We start from the raw sequence: 19856 nt of genomic DNA on the forward strand, positions 1-19856 counted from the left end.
CTGAAGAAGGGTCCTGACTTGAAACGTTATCCATCCAGAGATGCTGCCTGACTCCTGAACTACTCCAGCACTTTGTATATTTTTTTGGTAAACCAGTATCTGCAGTTCCTTGTGCTGAAAAAATTAATTGACAATAGGTGCAGGAGCAGGCCATTCAGCCCTTCGAGGCAGCACTGCCATTCACTGTGATCATGGCTTTTTTTAAGAGGCAAAATTAAAACTAACTAGAATACATAAAACCTATGGCACTGTAAGTTGGTTTAATAATAGAATTTAAAATATTACCATATCATGTTACAAAATGTTTACAAAACAACATAAGCCATTCTTCTCAAATATCTGTTGCCGATTCCTGCTCTCATTTCTCATTCAGATCCATCATCAGATCTTTCTGTTTCTATATACTTCTGACACCCCTTAAATAATATGCATCTCAAATATATCTGATAACAAATTTCACATTATAGCTGCTCAGTGAATTGTTTCAGCTAGATATCCTTTTGCATATATCAATGACTTGGTTTTTTTTTCAGCCCTGCTTTCTGGATCTTTCTGGAGTTTATTTGTTCTGCTTTCTCTGCAAATGATCAACACGTCATTGTTATATCCATCCTGTTAAATCCTCTTAATTTGGAAGACCCACAACAGATTTCCCTTAATTATATACCTAGAAGAAGTACACCATCTGCCCCCCCCCCCCCCCCCCCCCCATATCTCACTGACCTCCTCTCCCCCTACCAACCCTCACGGTCCCTCAGATCCACATCAGCCGGTCTCCTCTCCATCCACAAGTCCAACCTCCGCAGTTTTGGGGACAGAGCCTTCTCCAGGGCAGCTCCCAGGCTCTGGAACTCCCTCCCCCAACTGATCCGCAATTCCGTGTCCCTCACCATCTTCCAGTCCCGCCTCAAGACCCATCTCTTCACCTCTGCCTATCCTTAGCCCCACGTCCCCCTCCCTTTTCATCTGTGCTTGAATTGCCTCATATTGTGTTTTGAATTTAATTCTGTCTTTAATTTGTGTACTAGTCATGTCTCTACTATTTATTTCATTCCGCTTACATGTTTTTCCTCTACTTGCTAAATTTTTGTAAGGTGTCCTTGAGACTCTTGAAAGGCGCCCATAAATAAAATTTATTATTATTATTATTATTATTATATTATTCTAATTTCTGTGTTGGGTATAACAGTTAACTTGCAAAATTGCAGGAAAACATTTAGATCTTACCTTTTAGACCTTTTTTACATGTTGTAGATGTCATAACGCTGCATGTTGTTTTGGCAGGGTTTCCATGAAGCCTGTGAAAAGGGTCCGCTGACAGCTCATAGAATCTCTGGGGTGCGATTTGTGTTGGAAGATGGAGCTAATCACATGGTGGATTCCAATGAAATATCTTTCATCAGAGCCGGAGAGGGTGCAGTTAAACAGGGTCTGTAAAGTACACAGAAAATCAGAAATAAAATGAAATCAACTAGCATTATTCTCAATGTCCTCCACCCTACCCCCATTTCATCCTTTCATCAAACATTAATTTAGTTTTGTTAAGTTTAAGTTTTATTTGTCATATGTAGGTTAACACAGGGTCAACGGTACAATGAAATGTGTTTGTCAAGACAACTGGTCACCTCAGCAATAATATAACATGGATAAAATAAGATAAAAATGACATTGTATGTTTCTGTAAGTTTATAAATGGAACTTTGGCCCCCTGGTAATGTCAAAACTGAAATTTTTTTTTTTTCCATAAAACAGTTTCCGCAAATGATAGTATATTTTTCATTTGGGGAACTTTCACCCCAAGTTCTTAACTTCCTTTCATCCCCTTTGGTATTGATCTCAGCTTTGAATATATTGGCTGGGCATCTATAGTCCTCTGGACTAAAGAAATAAGTAACGGCATGCTTGTCTTGGAGATGATGTAGTGAAAGTTTCTGAATGAGGGGATAATTTTATGAGGAATGAAGATTTATTTATTTATTTATTTATTTATTTATTCCGAACAAGTAAAGACATTAACGACATTAATATTAACAAAATCGAAATTATCAAACAATTGGACATTACAATCAATATTTACAAAGCAATGAGAAGAACAAAATCAAAGTTCCAATGTCCAACTCTGTGTCTGTACAAGCTCGAAAAGGAGTGAGAAGAAGAATAACTTAATCTCACCCCTTTTCCCCAACACTTCTACCATATTTAAAAATCAATTCATTACTAATAATAATACTACCCTAGGCAATTTCCCGTAATACCTACAGACATATATATACATACAACTATTATGTACATACAAACTTCATAACTGAAGTACCCAAATATAAGTAAACAATAGTAAAGCAATAGATAAACACTAACCCCCACTTGTCAACCATCCCCTCCATCCCTGTACCCCTTGAGAATTATTTTTTTATATATCATTTTAAAATGATTCATGTTTGTGCATTGCTTCAATTCCCCGTTCAATTTATTCCACACTCCTACTCCACAAACCGAAATACAAAAGGTTTTTCTAGTCGTACGGACTTTTTGTTTCTTAAAGTTAAATATTCCTCTTAAATTGTAACCCCCCACACGCTCGTTAAATAATTTTTGAATGTGTCCAGGTAAATTTTTATTTTTGGCCCTAAACATTATCTGAGCTGTTTTGAATGTAACCAAATCTTCTAATTTTAATAATTTTGACTCTAAAAATAATGGATTCGTATGACCCAGATACTTAGCATTATGGATAATACGAATTGCTCTTTTTTGCATCATGGTTAATGAGTGTATCGAATTTTTATAGTTATTACCCCAGACTTCTGCACAATAATTTAAGTAGGGTAAAATCAATGAACAATAAAGAATACGGAGTGATTTGTAATCCAGAGCTTGCTTGGCTTTGTATAATACAGAAATACTTTTTGACAATTTTAATTTTACATGTTTAATATGTGATTTCCAGCTTATTTTATCGTCAATTATAACCCCAAGAAATTTATTTTCATGCACTCTTTCAACTTCCACCCCATTTATCTTTATACTTACTAGTGTATTTATTCTACAATTACCAAATAACATTATTTTAGTTTTACTCAGATTTAATGAAATTTTATTCCTATCAAACCATATTTTCAATTTACCCATTTCTTTTATTATTTTATCCAATAGCTGTTTTAAATTTTCCCCAGAACAAAAAATATTTGTATCATCTGCAAACAAAACCAGCCTCAAGACATTGGACACATTACAAATATCATTTATGTACATGATAAATAATTTTGGGCCCAGCACTGACCCCTGTGGTACACCACACACAATGTCCAAGCATGTAGAATTATGACTACCCAGATTTACAAACTGTTGCCTGTTCCTTAAGTAGCTTTTAATCCAGTCCAGTACTATTCCTCTAATTCCATACCTCTCCAATTTTTTAAATAAAATATCATGATTAATTGTATCAAATGCTTTTTTTATGTCAATAAATATCCCAGCTGCATATAATTTCTTATCAATGGCGTTTGTGATGTCTTCAATTAATTCTAGTATTGCAAGTGATGTTGATCTATTTGTTCTGAATCCATATTGACTTTCTGTGATTAATTTATTCTTTTCTACAAATTTGTCTAATCTATTATTAAACATTTTTTCTAATATTTTGGAAAATTGTGGGAGTAAGGAAACAGGTCTATAGTTTGTAAAATGATGCTTGTTCCCAGTTTTGTATATTGGTATTATTTTTGCTATTTTCATTTGAATTGGGAAAGTACCGGTTTGGAAGGATAAATTACAGATGAATGTTAAAGGTTTGGAGATCCCCTCAATGACCATCTTAACTAGCGACATGTCAATGTCGTTGAAATCGGTAGACTTTTTATTTTTACATGTTTTGACAATATCCAACAGTTCTTTTTCTTCTACTGCCGTAAGAAACATAGAGCAGGGATTTCTCTCCACTAAATTCTCAGGAGTTTCTCCAGATGTCCCTGAATCGGGGATTTGTTTAGCCAGGTCTGGTCCAATATTTACAAAAAAATTATTAAAACTATTAGCTATATCTTCCATATTGTAATTTTCCTTATCCTTATCAATAAAATACTTCGGGTAATTTGTTCTCCCCGGACCATTTCTGATAATGCTATTAAGTATGCTCCATATTCTTTTTATATTGTCTTTATTGTCATCTAATTTCTTCTTATAATAATCTTTCTTGCTTTCTCTTATGATGTAAGTTAATTTATTTTTATACTTTTTATATTTATTTTCTGTATCTTTAGTTCTCTCTCTTATAAAATCTCTGTATAGGGCATTTTTTTTTTTTACAAGCATTTTGTAATCCCTTTGTAATCCATGGACATTTAGTATATTTTGATTTTCTATTATATTCTTTAATTGGACAATTTTTATCATATAATGACTTAAATATTGCAATAAATGTTTCATAAGCACTATCAATGTCTCTTTTTTGGTATATTATATCCCAGTTTTGTGCCAATAGATCCTTTTTTAGTGCATTGATAGCTTCCTCCGATCTCACTCGTCTATATTCTATTAATTTGTTTGGTTTGTTGTTCCTGTGGATATTATCATAAACTATAAAAACTGGCAGATGGTCACTTATATCATTAATATCATTAATTAATAATCCACTTACTATTTTATTTTCCACATCATTATTAAATATATTATCAATGAGTGTAGCGCAATGGGAAGTAATTCTACTCGGTCTAGTGATTTTAGGAAATAGACTCATGCTGTACATAGTATTAATAAAAAGATGAATTGACTCTTACACTGAAGTGGAGAAGGAGAAGTGAATGTATTGAAATGCAAGATTCCAAGAAGCTGTGAGGATGGCAGAATCCAGAATTGTAGAACAGAATAAGAGGTTGTGCACTTAAGGCAGCTCTGGAGGGGAGCATTCCTTTATCAGAGGGTAGAAATTAACCACAGAATTGAGAATGCTTAATCATTAGGTATATTCAAGACGGGCAGATTTTTGTACAGTGAGGGAATTATTAAAAATGGGATCACAAAGGAAGGTGGCGTTGAGGCTAAAGATCATATCCAACCTGATCTGACTAAATGGTGGAGCAAGCTTAGGAGGCAAGTGGGTGCATTTGCTCCCGCTTTACGCTATCTGAGGCTCTTTTGATTCTCTGGCAGAGGGAACAGGTTTTCACCATCTCCATGTCAGTCTTGCCCCAGATTTTATTTGTTTTGGAGATTACAGCTATCCTTCAAACTCCAATGCATGTAGACGCGGTCCTACTCCCATCAGTTATCTCAAGACAACCCTTCATTCCTGCTGACCAAAAAATACAGTACTAACTCCTCTCCATTTGATTCTGTTCTTCAGTTATGGAGAAGACAAGTTTGATTATTCTGGAACCCATTATGTCAGTGGAAGTGGTGGCTCCGAATGAATTTCAGGGAATTGTCATCGGTGGAATTAATCGTCGTCATGGTGTTATCACTGACCAGGATGGAGCAGAGGGATACATCACAATTTATGCTGATGTACGTGTTATACATTGCGTGCGTTTTGTGTATAAAATATGTCCAATTTCACTGTTGAGCGACCATGGTTTAATTTATTCATAATATCTTCATTCATATTAAAGATATTTTCCTCTTATAATCACTGTTCATGGGTATGAAAAAATGTTTTCAAGAAATAATGGATTAGTAAAATATCCTAATTCTGGAAAGTGATTTTAAAGTATTCTGGGATAAAAGGTACCTGTTTATTTGGTAGCAATATTTGTATATTTCTCATCACATGTAGCATAGGGTAAAAATATAAATATCCCAGCTGTTTACAAAAAATTGGAGACAATAACAAAAAAGGTGTATAAATTTCCAGGCACATTTGATGGAAAAGCACTAAATGCATCATAAAGAAAGAACCACGTTTATTGGGGTGCAACACGGTATACTGTAGAACAGTAAATCCTATCACCGAGAACCAAATTCTATAAGCAACTTTGTACATACTTTAACGATAGTGTTATCAAAATGTCTATTTTTCTTTCAATTTGTATGATTTCTTTTTGTGAAGTTATAAAACAACCAATATCAATTGAATAAGGGAAAATAATATTGTGTTGGTTTTTGTATGGTCCAGGATGTAAAATACTTATCTTTACTTTACAGGTACCACTGAACGACATGTTTGGATACGCCTCAGAACTCCGGTCTTGCACAGAGGTAGATAACGAAAGGGATGAATTTTTTTGATTCGGAATTTCATTTATTTTCTCCAACATGGTCGATCATTCACCCGTTTCTTTCAAGTAACATTAAGATTGAAGGCGCCAAGAGATTACCTATCAGTGGATAAGAAAATATTTAGACTTTATTTTATCTTTTCATATTGAAAATAAATTGAACAAGTGTAATTGAACAAGTGTATTAAAGTCTTTGAACTAATGAGACAAATGTAAGGAAATGGATGAGTACTTAAAAGGGCATAGCAAGCTTTGTTAACTATGTTTTGATTTTTTTTCAGGGTAAAGGTGAATACACTATGGACTATAGCAGATACCAGCCGTGTCTGCCCAGTGTACAAGAAGAGCTGGTCAATAAATACCTCGAGGCAACAGGTCAACTGCCAGCTAAAAAAGGCAAAGTCAAGAACTGAATGTCCTGTAATTATCAGTTAATTTTTCAAGAATGTTGGCATCACTTCACAAGTCATCAATGCATCTCAAGAAGTAGCAGAACACAGTGTCACTTTCCATTTATCAAATCAACCTATTTTTGAAGGAGTCTGATTACCAGATTATAATGCATGGACAATTCATGCTATACCTCTGAAATCCACTGCAAAAATAAACTGCTAGAGAAACCCAGAGGACAAGACAGTGTGGGTGGAAATGGACAGACAATGTTTGGGGTCAGGATCCTCCATTGAAGCTGCTTGGAAACTGCTTCACTGAGTTCCTCCAGCTGTTTGTGTTTTGCTCAAAATTCCAGCATCCAGTCTCTTATGTTTGAAAAAATCTACTGTTTTAGAAATTACAATAGACATAAATCAAATGCCTTTTTGAAAAATGTGTTGTCTGGAAAACTCTTGAATAATTGGGAAAAACCTCTGCTGTTTTTATTTTCTCTTTTGAAGACAATCCTTATTTGTTATATTTCCTAAAGTATTTCCTTATCTATTAAAGTACAAAATACTGTCTTCAATTTTTTCCAATTATGGTCTTTATAAAAATAGTATTTGATGGTTAATTTTCACTGTTCAAAATTGCATTGAACAAATCTAATAAGTCCTGACTTTTTGTGATAAGTTAACAGGGTACCACATTCATCAAAAAGTGCAACCCCCACTTTTTTTGAAGAGGAAGAAGTATGAAGTTTTAGTACTTATGTTTTAGTTATGCAATCTTGTGCTATTTATTTAAATTATTTACCACATTCTGTTTTAATATTTTCTGTACAGTTTTTTCTTAAAGATTTTGATCTTTTAAATATGCTGGCATAATCAAAGGTGGGATACCATAGCAAAACATTAAATCAATCTTGTGAAAGTGGATTTTAAAAATAGAAAATGGTGATATAACACTCAGGCAGCTTCTGTGGAGAGAGAAATTCAGAATTTTGTGTTTTTCTTTCAGAATTCTAGTATCTGCTGAGTATTTTAAGCATGATCTATTTTAGTTTTAAAATTCCAAGATTTATTTGATTCATATTCTCTTATCAGTTCCCCCTAAGTACATAGAAGGTACTGGGCTACTTAACCATTCCCATTTTTGTTAATTGGAAGCGAGTTTCTTACCTGTATTTCCTTTGATTATAATGGAAGCTCAGAATAGTTGAAAATACTGACATGACACATTAGAGCAAATTGATTGTGATTTGCAGAAAGCTTTCTTTGTTAAATCATATTATTTACTCCACATCAGCGAAATTTTATTCTGTAAATCTTTGCCCTTTGTGGAGGATATAACCCCAAACCAAAAACCCAACTACAATTGAGATCAAGTGACATGAAAACATAAACAAATAACTTTTTCTTCTTTTCTGATCGAAACTTGAAATATTTGTTGCTATTATAAGTCATTTAAAGCTAAGCATATTAAGTAGTGGGAGTTTTATTTGACCATTATTTTACTTTTCACTTGTGTTAAAACAAAATTGCTACAAACACTCAATAGGACAATCACATCTGTAGAAAGAGAAATGGTTAACCTTTCAGGTCTAAGCCCCCTCATCATTGGTTTATATTGTATTTGATATCCTTTGAACTTAATAGACTTGGTTTATTCTATTTAAACGACATTTAATTGTTAAAATAGATAGTTTAGAAACTGTCAATGTTTTAATATTTCCTTTTTCATTGATTGAAAATATTTTCTAATGATGTATTTTCTTATACATGAACACTTCCTTATCTGTGATGGTTTGAACATTTTCCTGTGGATAAAGTTGAAGGACCAGCTTCTTCCTATCGAGTCCACATACAAAATTAGAAGTTGTTCAGCAGGAGCTGAACACACTTCTCGGCATCTGCGCAATGGTGTTTGTCGTGCGCTTCTTGTGCGTGGTGGTGGAAAGATTGGTGGAAACAGGGCCGTGACGTGAACGCTCTTTCCTTGACCCCGAAGGACCAGCTGAAGTAAACAATCATAGTGCAGCGTTTCATATCTACCTTGAATGTTGGGCTGCAGCTGTTTCAGGAGAGATATTGCAGTTGAATTGCTATTTCTGAGCTTTAAATCAAGAAATCGGTCTGTGTACAGTCTGTTCCAAGCCATGAACACAATGAAATTCTATGGTTGAGAGTAGAATAGAAGACTATCCACTCTCAAGTTGTATAGTTTTATAAGCGGGGATTAAGCTGCTTTGTGCAATCTAATTCCTGGAAGTTTTTATTGTTGATTGGTTTAGTTTTCAAAGTTTCTATGCTTTTTTTATTTCTAATCCCTCCTTTTTTTCCGAACCAAAAGTTGACAATGATCGTACGATTTCTACATTTCTTGTTTCAGAATTGGTGTTTGTTAACTTAATTTTTCAGTCTGCTAAAGCAGGTGCATAGACACAAAACGTTGGAGTAACTCAGCGGGTCAAACAGCATCTCTGGAGAAAAGGAATGTGTGACGTTTCGGGTCGAGACCATTTTTCAGACCCAAAATGTTTTTCAACCTGAAACGTCACCTATTCCTTTTCTCTAGTGATGCTGTCTGACCTGCTGTTTCTCCAGGTTTTTGTGTCTATCTTAGGTTTAAACCAGCACCTGCAGTTCCTTCCTACACAAAGCAGGTGCATGGTTGGATTTGATTATGTGGTTCCATGATCCCTTGTGGAATCACCACTCCCTATTGTGTCGTTAATTTACATTAAATTCCATAGAAAATCCCAGGCATGTGTAATGAGCACTTGTTATATTGCTCTTGACAGAAAATTCTGATTCTGTTGACTAGAGGAGAAAGGGATTTTCATTAGTAATATACATAAATAAAAATTATAATGTAGCTGCATCTATTATGTTCACACAAAATCTCTTTAAACCAGCTAAGTCAGTGTGAGAGTGCAAGAACATCAATCATAACAGTGTCATTTCTTTCCATTTCATTATCCGTGATGTTGTCAGTGTAAACGATTTAGTTTCATTCAATAATCCACATCATCTTGGGAACTCAAATTTAAACCTGCACAACCATAGTTCCCAGCTGTGTGCAACGCTGCTTACAAATTTGCCAGCTATCTTATACATTGACAGTATATTTTTCTTCAGTGTAGAATATGCAATATAACAGAATAATTGTCTAGCCAAGTGTTTAAACTTTTAATTTATGACCTTTCAATTGCAGAAGGAGTTTTTTCCATTAGAGCGTTGTCATAAATTAATTTATAGACCCGCAGCACTGTAGGGATTATGTTTATTCATGAAGATTGCTGACTAATGTTATTTTGAGGAATGTAGTACCAAGGATGCTTGTTTACCAAAGAAAGACACAAAACGCTAGTTACTCAGCAGGTCCATATTCTCCAGAAATGCTGTCTGACCCGCTAAATTACCATAATTTTGTGTATCTTCATTTCAGTATGTTTGCTTCACCATTTTAGTACAAGATATAGAAGTTGTGCTGCTCAGCCTAATGCAAAGAGTTAGGGTATTTAATTTTTCAGTTATGTGCTGTACTTTCATTTCATGCCACCAGAAGGCACCAAAAAAAATTTAAATTGAGTATTTTTTGAATTTCCCCATCACAAAAGGGAGTTTCTGGAGTGCCTCCGTGATGGATTCTTAAAGCAGCTTTTATTGGAGCCTACCAGGGAGAAGGCAATTCTGGATTTAGTGTTATGTAATGGACCGGATTTGATAAAGGAACTTGAGGTTAAAGAGCCATTAGGAGGTAGTGACCATAATATGGTCAAGTTTAATCTACAATTGCAGAGCGAGAAAGGTAAATCGGAGGTGTCAGTATTACAGTAGAACAAAGGGGACTATGGAGCCATGAGTGAGGAGCTGGCCAAAGTTAACTGGAAAGATACCTTAGCAGAGATGACAGTGGAACAACAATGGCAGGTATTTCTGAGAATAATACAGAAGGTGCAGGATCAGTTCTTTCCAAAGAGGAAGAAAGATTCCAAAAGGTGTAAGGGGCGACCGTGGCTGACAAAGGACGTCAGGGACAGTATAAAAATAAAAGAAGAACAACGTAGCAAAGATGAGTGGGAAGGCAGAGGATTAGGTAACGTTTAGATTAAGAATTAATACATTTCGGTGAACCAAGTTCACATTTAAGAATTTCTTCCATGCAGTACCCTCAATTTCACCCACCCAATGCTGCAAATACTCAACTTCAGATTCCTTCACTAACTAGAAATAGTCATAAGATAGCAGCAAAAGATAAAATTGTTTCCACACATTCGAGTGCAACTGTGAATAGGAACATAAAGACTCAAAGGGTTTGGACTGCAGAGACTCGGAGGGTCCAGATAACATTTTCTAGTTAATTTTACAAGCAAACTTTTGCCCATTTGTGTCAGAATTTATGTTTTTGAACAAAACATGGATATTACTGCCAAAACAATACTTCTATATTCATCCTCACCTAAACTTGGATGAACTATTTTCTTGAATCACTGCAGCGATGGTTCCCCTTAAGGCAACTTTAGGCTTTCCCATTACTCATGGACAATTATATTCTCTTTCTCGTCTGATATTCCATAGAAAATTAAATGGTTAAATATTATCTACGGCTTCTTTAAAGCATCATACTGAACCTTCCATAAGTATAGGAAGGAACTGCAGATGCTGGTTTACACCGAAGATACACAAAGGTCAAAGACAAATTCTGGCATTACTGACTACTAAAGAAAAAAATTAGTATGATTTACATTGCAATTACATCTATTATTATGCGAAACTGGTCAAATTCACAAAACAACACAGCTAGAGAACAGAATAGATGCCATACAAAGGTATGAACCTGAACATACTCCTTCATTGAAGTTAGCTTAAAGGGCCTGTCCTACTTACGCAAATTTTTTTGGCGACTTGCTCGCACCCGTCATAGTCGCAGCAGGTGGGCGAAAATTTTAAAAATGTTGAAAATCCAGCGGCTACCAGAAAAAGATACGACTCTTTGGGCGACTACTCACGACCAAACAGGCGTCACCCCGCGACATGTCGAGTAGTTGCACAAAGAGTTGTACCTTTTGCTGGTCGACGCTGGATTTTCAACATTTTGAAATTTTTCGGCGATCTGCTGCGACTATCACAACCTGCATCCTACTATTCAACAACAATTTTTCCAACCCTCTTCACTTACTGGCAAAGCTTTTAACCATCTTCATCCACCCTAAATCTTTCCTCTTAATCCTTTGTGAAATGTATTGGAAAACTGTTAAAGACTCTGCACAAAGTTAGATTGTTGCTGTCACTACCAAGATAGTGAATTCTCAGGTTTATGCAAATTCAAAACAACTGCATTCAATAGATGCATTAAAAAAAAATAACGAATGTAGATAAGCTGCAAACACATCTGTTTTATCAGGATAAAAACTACTGTTAAAATCAGGTGGATATTAAAAATCACAAATATTTTTAATAGAGAAAATTCCAAACTATGACAACTACCATGCAGATACCCAAAAGCTTTACAGATTCAAAAATGTTATCTATAAAATGGAAGGTAATTACAGTTCAACAATTATCCTTGTAACTGTAAAGTCTAATAATAATCAGTCCAGGTTCAATGAAGCATACATAATGTACGTAAATTCATTTCCCAATCCATAATATTAGCAACAGTAAAGCTGCCATCAATTTCAAATAATGGTTTTACAATTATGAAGGTCGCAATGGCTTGTTTTTTTTCCTGCATAGGATCACAAGACAACTATATCAGCATGTAAATTCATACAAAGTGGACCATAAAAAATCTGAAAAGGTAATATTACTCACGCAGCTAATTTTACAGTGCCATCATTAAAGGTATAGAGAAATTGGCATTAAAAATTGAATAACTTTGCCCATAACAGAGAGAGAGGAGGAGGGTGCCCAATCATTTATCAGAATGAACCTCAGCAACAGGTAATTTAAGAGATTGTCAAAGTTATGTTTATTAATAGAATGTCACCAAATGAAGCTTGTAAATGCTGTTTGTTCCTTTCTTACCACTGAAAGATTACCATTTGATCTTGAGATAAATGAATTGTTTCTAAGCTTGTACAAGCTTCTTTTGCATCACATCAAAAGCAAAACGTGCAAAGTTATCCTTCATGTACATTGAAACAATTTAGCAATCACTGTTTTGCTTATTCCCTTTCCCTAAATAAAACCAAGAGAAACTCTTCTCTACTTAATTTAATCGATTTGTAAAACTTTTGGCAAAGCTTGTACCACATCCACCAATGAACTGGAATAATGGTGCATTCAAACCTAACCAAAGGAGCAAGCATATTTAAATACGTTGAAAAATTCTGCAACATTAAAAAAATAACTCGAGACAAAGTTGAGACAAAATTCCACAGATTCACAGAGTTGTGACTGCCGCAGAAGGCAGTGGAGGCCAATTCTCTGGATGCTTTCAAGCGAGAGTTAGAAAGAACTATTAAAGATAGCGGTCAATGGATATGGGGATAAGGCAGGAACGGGGTACTGATTGTGGATGATTACCCATGATGACAGTGCTGGCTCGAAGTGCCGAATGGCCTTCTGCACCTGCCTTCTCTCCATACCCCCTGATCCCTTTATCCACAAGGGCCACATCTAACTCCCTCTTAAATATAGCCAATGAACTGGCCTCAACTACCTTCTGTGGCAGAGTTCCAGAGATTCACCACTCTCTGTGTGAAAAATGTTTTTCTCATCTCGGTCCTAAAGGATTTCCCCTCTATCCTTAAGCTGTGACCCCTTGTCCTGGACTTCCCCAACATTGGGAATAATCTTCCTGCATTTAGTTTCTATAAGATCCCCCCTCAATCTCCTAAATTCTAGCGAGTACAAGCCGAGTCTATCCAGTCTTTCCTCATATGAAAGTCCTGACATCCCAGGAATCAGTCTGGTGAACCTTCTCTGCACTCCCTCTATGGCAATAATGTCCTTCCTCAGATTTGGAGACCAAAACTGTACACAATACTCCAGGTGTGGTCTCACCAAGACCCTGTACAACTGCAATAGAACCTCCCTGCTCCTATACTCAAATCCTTTTGCTATGAATGCTAACATACCATTCGCTTTCTTCACTGCCTGCTGCACCTGCATGCCTACTTTCAATGACTGGTGCACCATGACACCCAGGTCTCATTGCATCTCCCCTTTTCCGAATCGGCCACCATTTAGATAATAGTCTACTTTCCTGTTTTTGCCACCAAAGTGGATAACCTCACATTTATCCACATTATACTGCATCTGCTATGCATTAGCCCACTCACCCAGCCTATCCAAGTCACCTTGCAGCCTCCTAGCATCCTCCTCACAGCTAACACTGCCCCCCAGCTTAGTGTCATCCGCAAACTTGGAAATGTTGCATTCAATTCCCTCGTCCAAATCATTAATATATATTGTAAATAGCTGGAGTCCCAGCACTGAGCCTTGCGGTACCCCACTTGTCACTGCCTGCCATTCTGAAAAGGACCTGTTTACTCCTACTCTTTGCTTCCTGTTTGCCAGCCAGTTCTCTATCCACATCAATACTGAACCCCCAATACCGTGTGCTTTAAGTTTATATACTAATCTCTTATGTCGGACCTTGTCGAAAGCCTTCTGAGAGTCTAGATATAACACATCCACTGGTTCTCCCTTATCCACTCTACTAGTTACATCCTCGAAAAATTCTATAAGATTCGTCAGACATGATTTACCTTTCGTAAATCCATGTTGACTTTGTCCAATGATTTCACCACTTTCCAAATGTGCTGCTATCCCATCTTTAATAACTGACTAGTTTCCCCACTACCGATGTTAGATTAACTGCTCTGTAATTCCACGTTTTCTCTCTCCCTCCCTTTTTAAAAATTGGGTTACATTAGCTACCCGCCAATCCTCAGGAACTACTCCAGAATCTAAAGAGTTTTGAAAAATTATCACTAATGCATCCACTATTTCTGGAGCTACTTCCTTAAGAACTCTGGGATGCAGCCTATCTGGCCCTGGGGATTTATCGGCCTTTAATCCATTCAATTTACCTAACACTACTTCCCGGCTAACCTGGATTTCACTCAGTTCCTCATTTGACCCGCGGTCCCCTGCTATTTCCGGCAGATTATTTATGTCTTCCTTAGTGAAGTACATGCAAGAAGAATATTTTCCCGTTGAGGCGGCCGACACCCAGAAGGACTTTCCCAGCCTCCGGCTGCCCCCTTTTTGGCCCGATCAGCCCCAGGTCTGGTTCGCTCACGTGGAGGCACAGTTCCACCTGCACCACATCATCGCCGACGAGACCAGGTATTTCCACGTGGTGGGAGCCCTGCCGCAGGAGTTAGCCTCGAGGTTGCTGCCGTACCTGAGAGATCCACCGGTGGCAGCCAAGTACCAGGGTCTCAAGGCCCTGTTGCTACACACTTTCGGGCTCATCCATCGAGATCGGGCGGCGAAGATCCTACACATGGGTGGGATTGGTGATCGAGGCCTTCCACCATAATGGCCAAGATGCTGGCTCTAATGTACGGACATCGACCGTACCTGCTTTTCGAACAGGCCTTCCTGGAGCAGATGCCTGACAATGTCCGTCTAATGCTTGCGGGAGCGGACTTCAGCTATCCCCAACAGCTCGCCAATAGGACCGATGAGCTATGCACCACAGGGCGACGGGACATTTGTGCCTTCACCCACCCGGCTGCCACAGCCAGAGTGCAGCCGAGGAGGCATCGCGAGGAAGGCCTGTCACTGGCCGCTTCTGAGGATCCATCGCAGCAGCCCGAGCAATGTGTTAGACGCCGTTGGTGCTATTACCACCTCCGTTTTGGTGCGAAGGCCGGACGCTGCCGAGTCCCCTGCACGTTTCTGGGAAATGCCTCAGCCGATCGCCCATAGAGGCGACCTCGATCGGCCCGAACGAACGCCTCTACGTCCTTGACCTTCATTCTGGCCGCCATTTCCTGATGGACTCCGGGGCCATCGTCAGCATCCTTCCCCTGACTGCCCGCGATACCCGCGTCAGTAAGGTAGGACCCGTCCTCTCGGCGCTTAACGGGAGTGACATTCGAACGTACAGTACGCGGACCCTTAACCTAACCTTCGACTCCCACCCATACAGGTGGAAGTTTATCGTTGCTAACGTCGTCCAGCCGATCTTGGGGGCGGATTTCTTGCGCGCATTTTCCCTTCTCTTCAATGTGCGTGGCGGTCGTATGGTCCCGTTGTCAGACCTCCGCCCCGCCGAACAGCTCGCCTCCGCCCAAACAGCAACCCGACGACATCGCAGAGGTCCAGGAGCCTTTCGCCGCTCTGCTGTCCGAGTTCCCTGAGCTACTAACTTCCCATTTCGACGGGGCTGCGCCTCATCACAGTGTGGTGCACTATATCCCTACCGAGGGTCCGCCGGTGCACGCTCGCCTCCCGCCGGACAAGCTGCGCATTGCCCGCAATTCCAATTGATGGAAGACATGGGTATTGTGCGGCGGTCCGATAGCCCTTGGGCTTCCCCACTCCATATGGTTCCCAAAGCGTCCGGGGGTTGAAGGTCTTGCCTTACAGGCCTTACAGGCGGCTTAACGCGGTAATCACGGCAGACCGGTACCCGGTGACCCATATTCAGGATTTTATGGCTCACCAGGAGGACATGACCTTCTATTCGAAGGTTGACCTGGTCCGCGGTTATAACCAGATCCCTGTCCACCCCGACGACGTCCCCAAGACAGCCACCATCACCCCGTTTGGCCTTTTCGAATGGCTGCGAACGCCGTTCGGCCTAAAGAACGCCGCTCAGGCGTTCCAGTGGCTCATGGACCAGGTCGGGCGGGGTTTGCCTTTCGTCTTCATTTATTTGGATGACATCCTGGTGGCCAGCAGTTCGCAGACGGAGCACGTTAGTCACCTTCGCCTTTTGTTCGAGCGGTTACGTGGTGATTAACCCTGCGAAGTGCCAGTTTGGCTTGCGGTCCATCTCCTTCTTAGGACACAAGGTTACCCCTCAAGGCGCCGAGCCGCTACCTGAGAAGGTAGACGCCATTCCCCAGTTCCCTCGGCCGCTCACTGTCAAGGGTCTTCAGGAGTTTATAGGGATGTGAATTTTTACCACCGGTTCGTGCCGTCGGCCGCTGCGGTCATGCGCCCACTATTCCAGTGCCTCGCGGGTAAGCCGCGGGACCTGGTATGGTCGAACAAGGCCGGTGCGGTGTTCGAAGGTGTTAAGGCTGCGCTGGCTAACGCCACCATGCTGGTGCACCCGAGGGCATCCGCTCCCAGGGCACTCACAGTCGACGCCTCGGACGTCGCTGTGGGTGCTGTCCTGGAGCAGCAGGTCGGTGACCGCTGGCTGCCACTGGTGTTTTTCAGCCAGCAGCTTCGGCCTCCGGAGTGTAAGTACAGCGCATTCGACAGGGAACTCCTCGCGCTCTACCTAGCGATCAAGCATTTCCGTTACTTCCTCGAGGGCCGAGCTTTCACTGCCTTCACGGACCACAAACCGCTTACTTTCACGTTGAGCAAGCTCGTCGATCCAGGCAGCAGCGGCACCTCGCCTACATATCCGAATTCACGACTGACATTCACGACGCGTTGTCCCGTCCAGCCATCCCTTCAGTTTCGGCTCTGGACCTTGGCGTCGACTACGCCGAGCTGGCAGTGGCCTAGAGGGCCGATGCAGGCATGGCGAGTTATCACACCTCTGATTCGGGCCTTGAGCTGGCCGAGATGCCTCGCGGCGCAGCTGGTGTCAAGGTCCTCTGTGATGTCTCCACGGCTAGAGCCTTGCCGGTTATCCTGACCAGTTGGAGACGATGTATTTTCGACACAGTCCATAGCTTAGCCCACCTGTCCATTCGCGCCACATCTTCCCTGGTAGCTTCCAAGTTTGTTTGGCATGGGTTGCGGAAGCAAGTGGCCTATGGGCCCTTGCTTGCATTCCGTGTCAGACCTCGAAGGTTCAGCGCCATGTGCGGCCGCCCGTGCAGGATTTCGCTGTGCCTGATGGCAGGTTCCTACATCTCCATGTAGACCTTGTCGGACCCTCCGTTGTTTGTGTGGTGCCACGCACCTGCTTACTATAATTGACAGGTTCACTAGGTGGCCGGAGGCAATCCCGGTCGGATACCTCCACGGAGGTTGCGCTCGGGCTATTGTGTCCAACTGGATAGCTCGTTTTGGGGTCCCGTCTGACATCACCACAGGCCGTGGGGCAGTTTACTTCATCTCTGTGGTGAGGCTTAGCGCGGCTTTATGGCGCCCGCCTACATCTGACGACCACTTATCACCCAGAGGCAAATGGGTTGGTCGAGCGGTTCCATAAACACCTTAAGTCGGCGTTGAAGGCCCGACTCACCGGCCACGATTGGGTTGACCAGTTGCCCTGGGTTCTCCTGGGCACCAGAACTCCGGCTAAGGAGGGCCTGGACGCTTCCTCGGCTGAGCTCGTCTATGGCTTGGCTTTACAGGTACCAGGAGATTTCCTGCTCACCACCCGTGATCAGGAGATTTCCGCTTCGGCGGTGCTAGCCGACCTTCGCGAGTGGGTGCGTGAGTTAGTCCCCGTCCCCACCTCCAGACATGGGTCGGTTTCGGTGCATGTGCCGGTGTCATTACAGGATTGTGCTTATGTTTTCCTTCGAAGGGACGCCCACCGCTCGCCGCTGCAGCGGGTTTATGAGGGGCTGTACAGGGTGCTGAGGACTGGAGTCTCCACATTCACGTTGGACGTGGGCGGCTGGGAGTTCGTCACGTGGTTCGTCACGTGGACGAGGACAGCCCAGTGGTGGTGGCCACACAGCGGCGTAGAGGCCGGCCGCCTGCCGTTCGGTCGTCTCCTGCCTGATGTTCCCGGCCCTGTTTCGCCGGTCCCCGTTGTTACGCCCGCCCCTAGTTCGTGGTTTTCGTGTCCCACCGGCTCTGTTCTGACAGTTCCTATTGTTATGCCCATCCCGCGTTCGAGGACTACGAGTTCAGGCCGTATTATTCGGCTCCAGGTGCGTTTCCGTACCTCGGGTTCTGGGGGGGCCATGTAGTGGCACCTGCTGGTGAGCAAAGATCATAGATGATCTTTGCTGGTGAGTGCCAGCGTGAAACCCTGCGGTCGGAAACCGCGCACACGTGACTCTGGGAGGGGTCGGGTTTTCGCGCGGTTTCTGGGCTCAGCCCGCCAGTCGATTGAGGACCACCGTTGTGGTCAGTTGTGTGTTAGGACTTGTAATACCAGAGAACCTTGATTCAGAATAAATCTTGTTTCAAACCACTGGTTATGTGCTGAGCAGAGACAAAGTTAACTGATCAGTTTGAAGTGCTGCATTCCTGCCTCATCCAGAATGTGGTGAATGGTGGTGTCGATTAGGCAGTTGAAAAGTGGAGCCTGCTCCAAGATGATCTCCATCCTCACTGGTGGCTGGGTCCAGCAACAAATGCTAAAGAGAAGGCACTTGCTTCAGCTGGAAATGTTAAAGAGATGATCTATCTCAACTTTCCCCCGATATCTTTACCTATTTTAAAATCTGGCCAATTGTATTCAATCCACACGAGGTCGATAAATTGCTTACGGCACTGGATATAGCAAAGGAATGAGAATAAAATCCTGCTTTCCAACACAACAGCACCTCTGGTCAAACTGTAATAGTCACTAAATGCTGCCATCTAGCTGACAAATACCAGTATCATCGAAGACCCACATCACCTTGGTCATGCTTTCATTTCACTCCTACCAGGTGCACGAAGGTACAGGTGCCTTAAAACCATGACCTCCAGGTTCGATCGCTTCATCCCAACAACCTTGAGGTCTTAAACACTGCACAACATTAACCTCAACTATGAACTGCTCTAACTTCGGACTTTGGGTGTTTTTATTTGCACTAGTATGGTGATTATTAATTTACGGATTTTTTTTTAAATTTATTGAGTCACATTGTAAACCGGCCCTTTGGCTTAACTTGGCTATGCCAGGCAATATTCTCCATCCACGCTAATTCCAACTACCTGTGTTTGGCCCATATATCCCTGTGAAGTTACTCCAGCATTTTTGTGCCTGTCTTTGGTTCAAACAAACAACCAGCACCTGGCGTTCTATCTGTACATGTGTAACTTGCGTACAAGAATCCTTTTGTACTTCACTCATCTGCAGTTTCAATCTTTTTTTCCATTTAGATAACGGGCTGCTGCTTTTTTAAAGATTCCTTTTACCAAAGTGCATCATCTGCGTTTGGGCTACTGTCCTGATGTCGCCCCCCCCCCCCCCGCGGCGCCGGAAGTGGCCGAGCGGTCTCCAGGAAGT

The 19856-nt window shown here is 41.1% G+C and overlaps 1 protein-coding gene and 1 long non-coding RNA gene across 3 annotated transcripts in view; one reads left to right on the forward strand and one right to left on the reverse strand.

Annotated features, from left to right (window-relative positions):
• Positions 1-8057, forward strand: part of gfm1 (G elongation factor mitochondrial 1) — a 51199-nt gene extending 43142 nt beyond the window's left edge. For both annotated transcript variants that reach the window (XM_033031147.1, XM_033031148.1), the window contains 4 exons: positions 1285-1429; positions 5342-5502; positions 6139-6192; positions 6494-8057. In XM_033031147.1, coding sequence (XP_032887038.1) covers positions 1285-1429; positions 5342-5502; positions 6139-6192; positions 6494-6625 — 492 coding nt within the window. In that variant the 3' untranslated portion in view covers positions 6626-8057. The remainder of the gene's footprint in view (positions 1-1284; positions 1430-5341; positions 5503-6138; positions 6193-6493) is intronic.
• On the reverse strand, positions 176-19810 carry LOC116979582. Its single transcript, XR_004413748.1, has 3 exons — positions 19766-19810; positions 1228-1431; positions 176-577 (listed from the first exon to the last, which is right to left on the reverse strand). It is a non-coding gene; the product is annotated as an uncharacterized LOC116979582 (long non-coding RNA).
• Between the last annotated feature and the right edge of the window lie 46 nt (positions 19811-19856).

Source organism: Amblyraja radiata, chromosome 13 (assembly GCF_010909765.2).
Source record: "Amblyraja radiata isolate CabotCenter1 chromosome 13, sAmbRad1.1.pri, whole genome shotgun sequence".
Lineage (NCBI taxonomy): Eukaryota > Metazoa > Chordata > Chondrichthyes > Rajiformes > Rajidae > Amblyraja > Amblyraja radiata.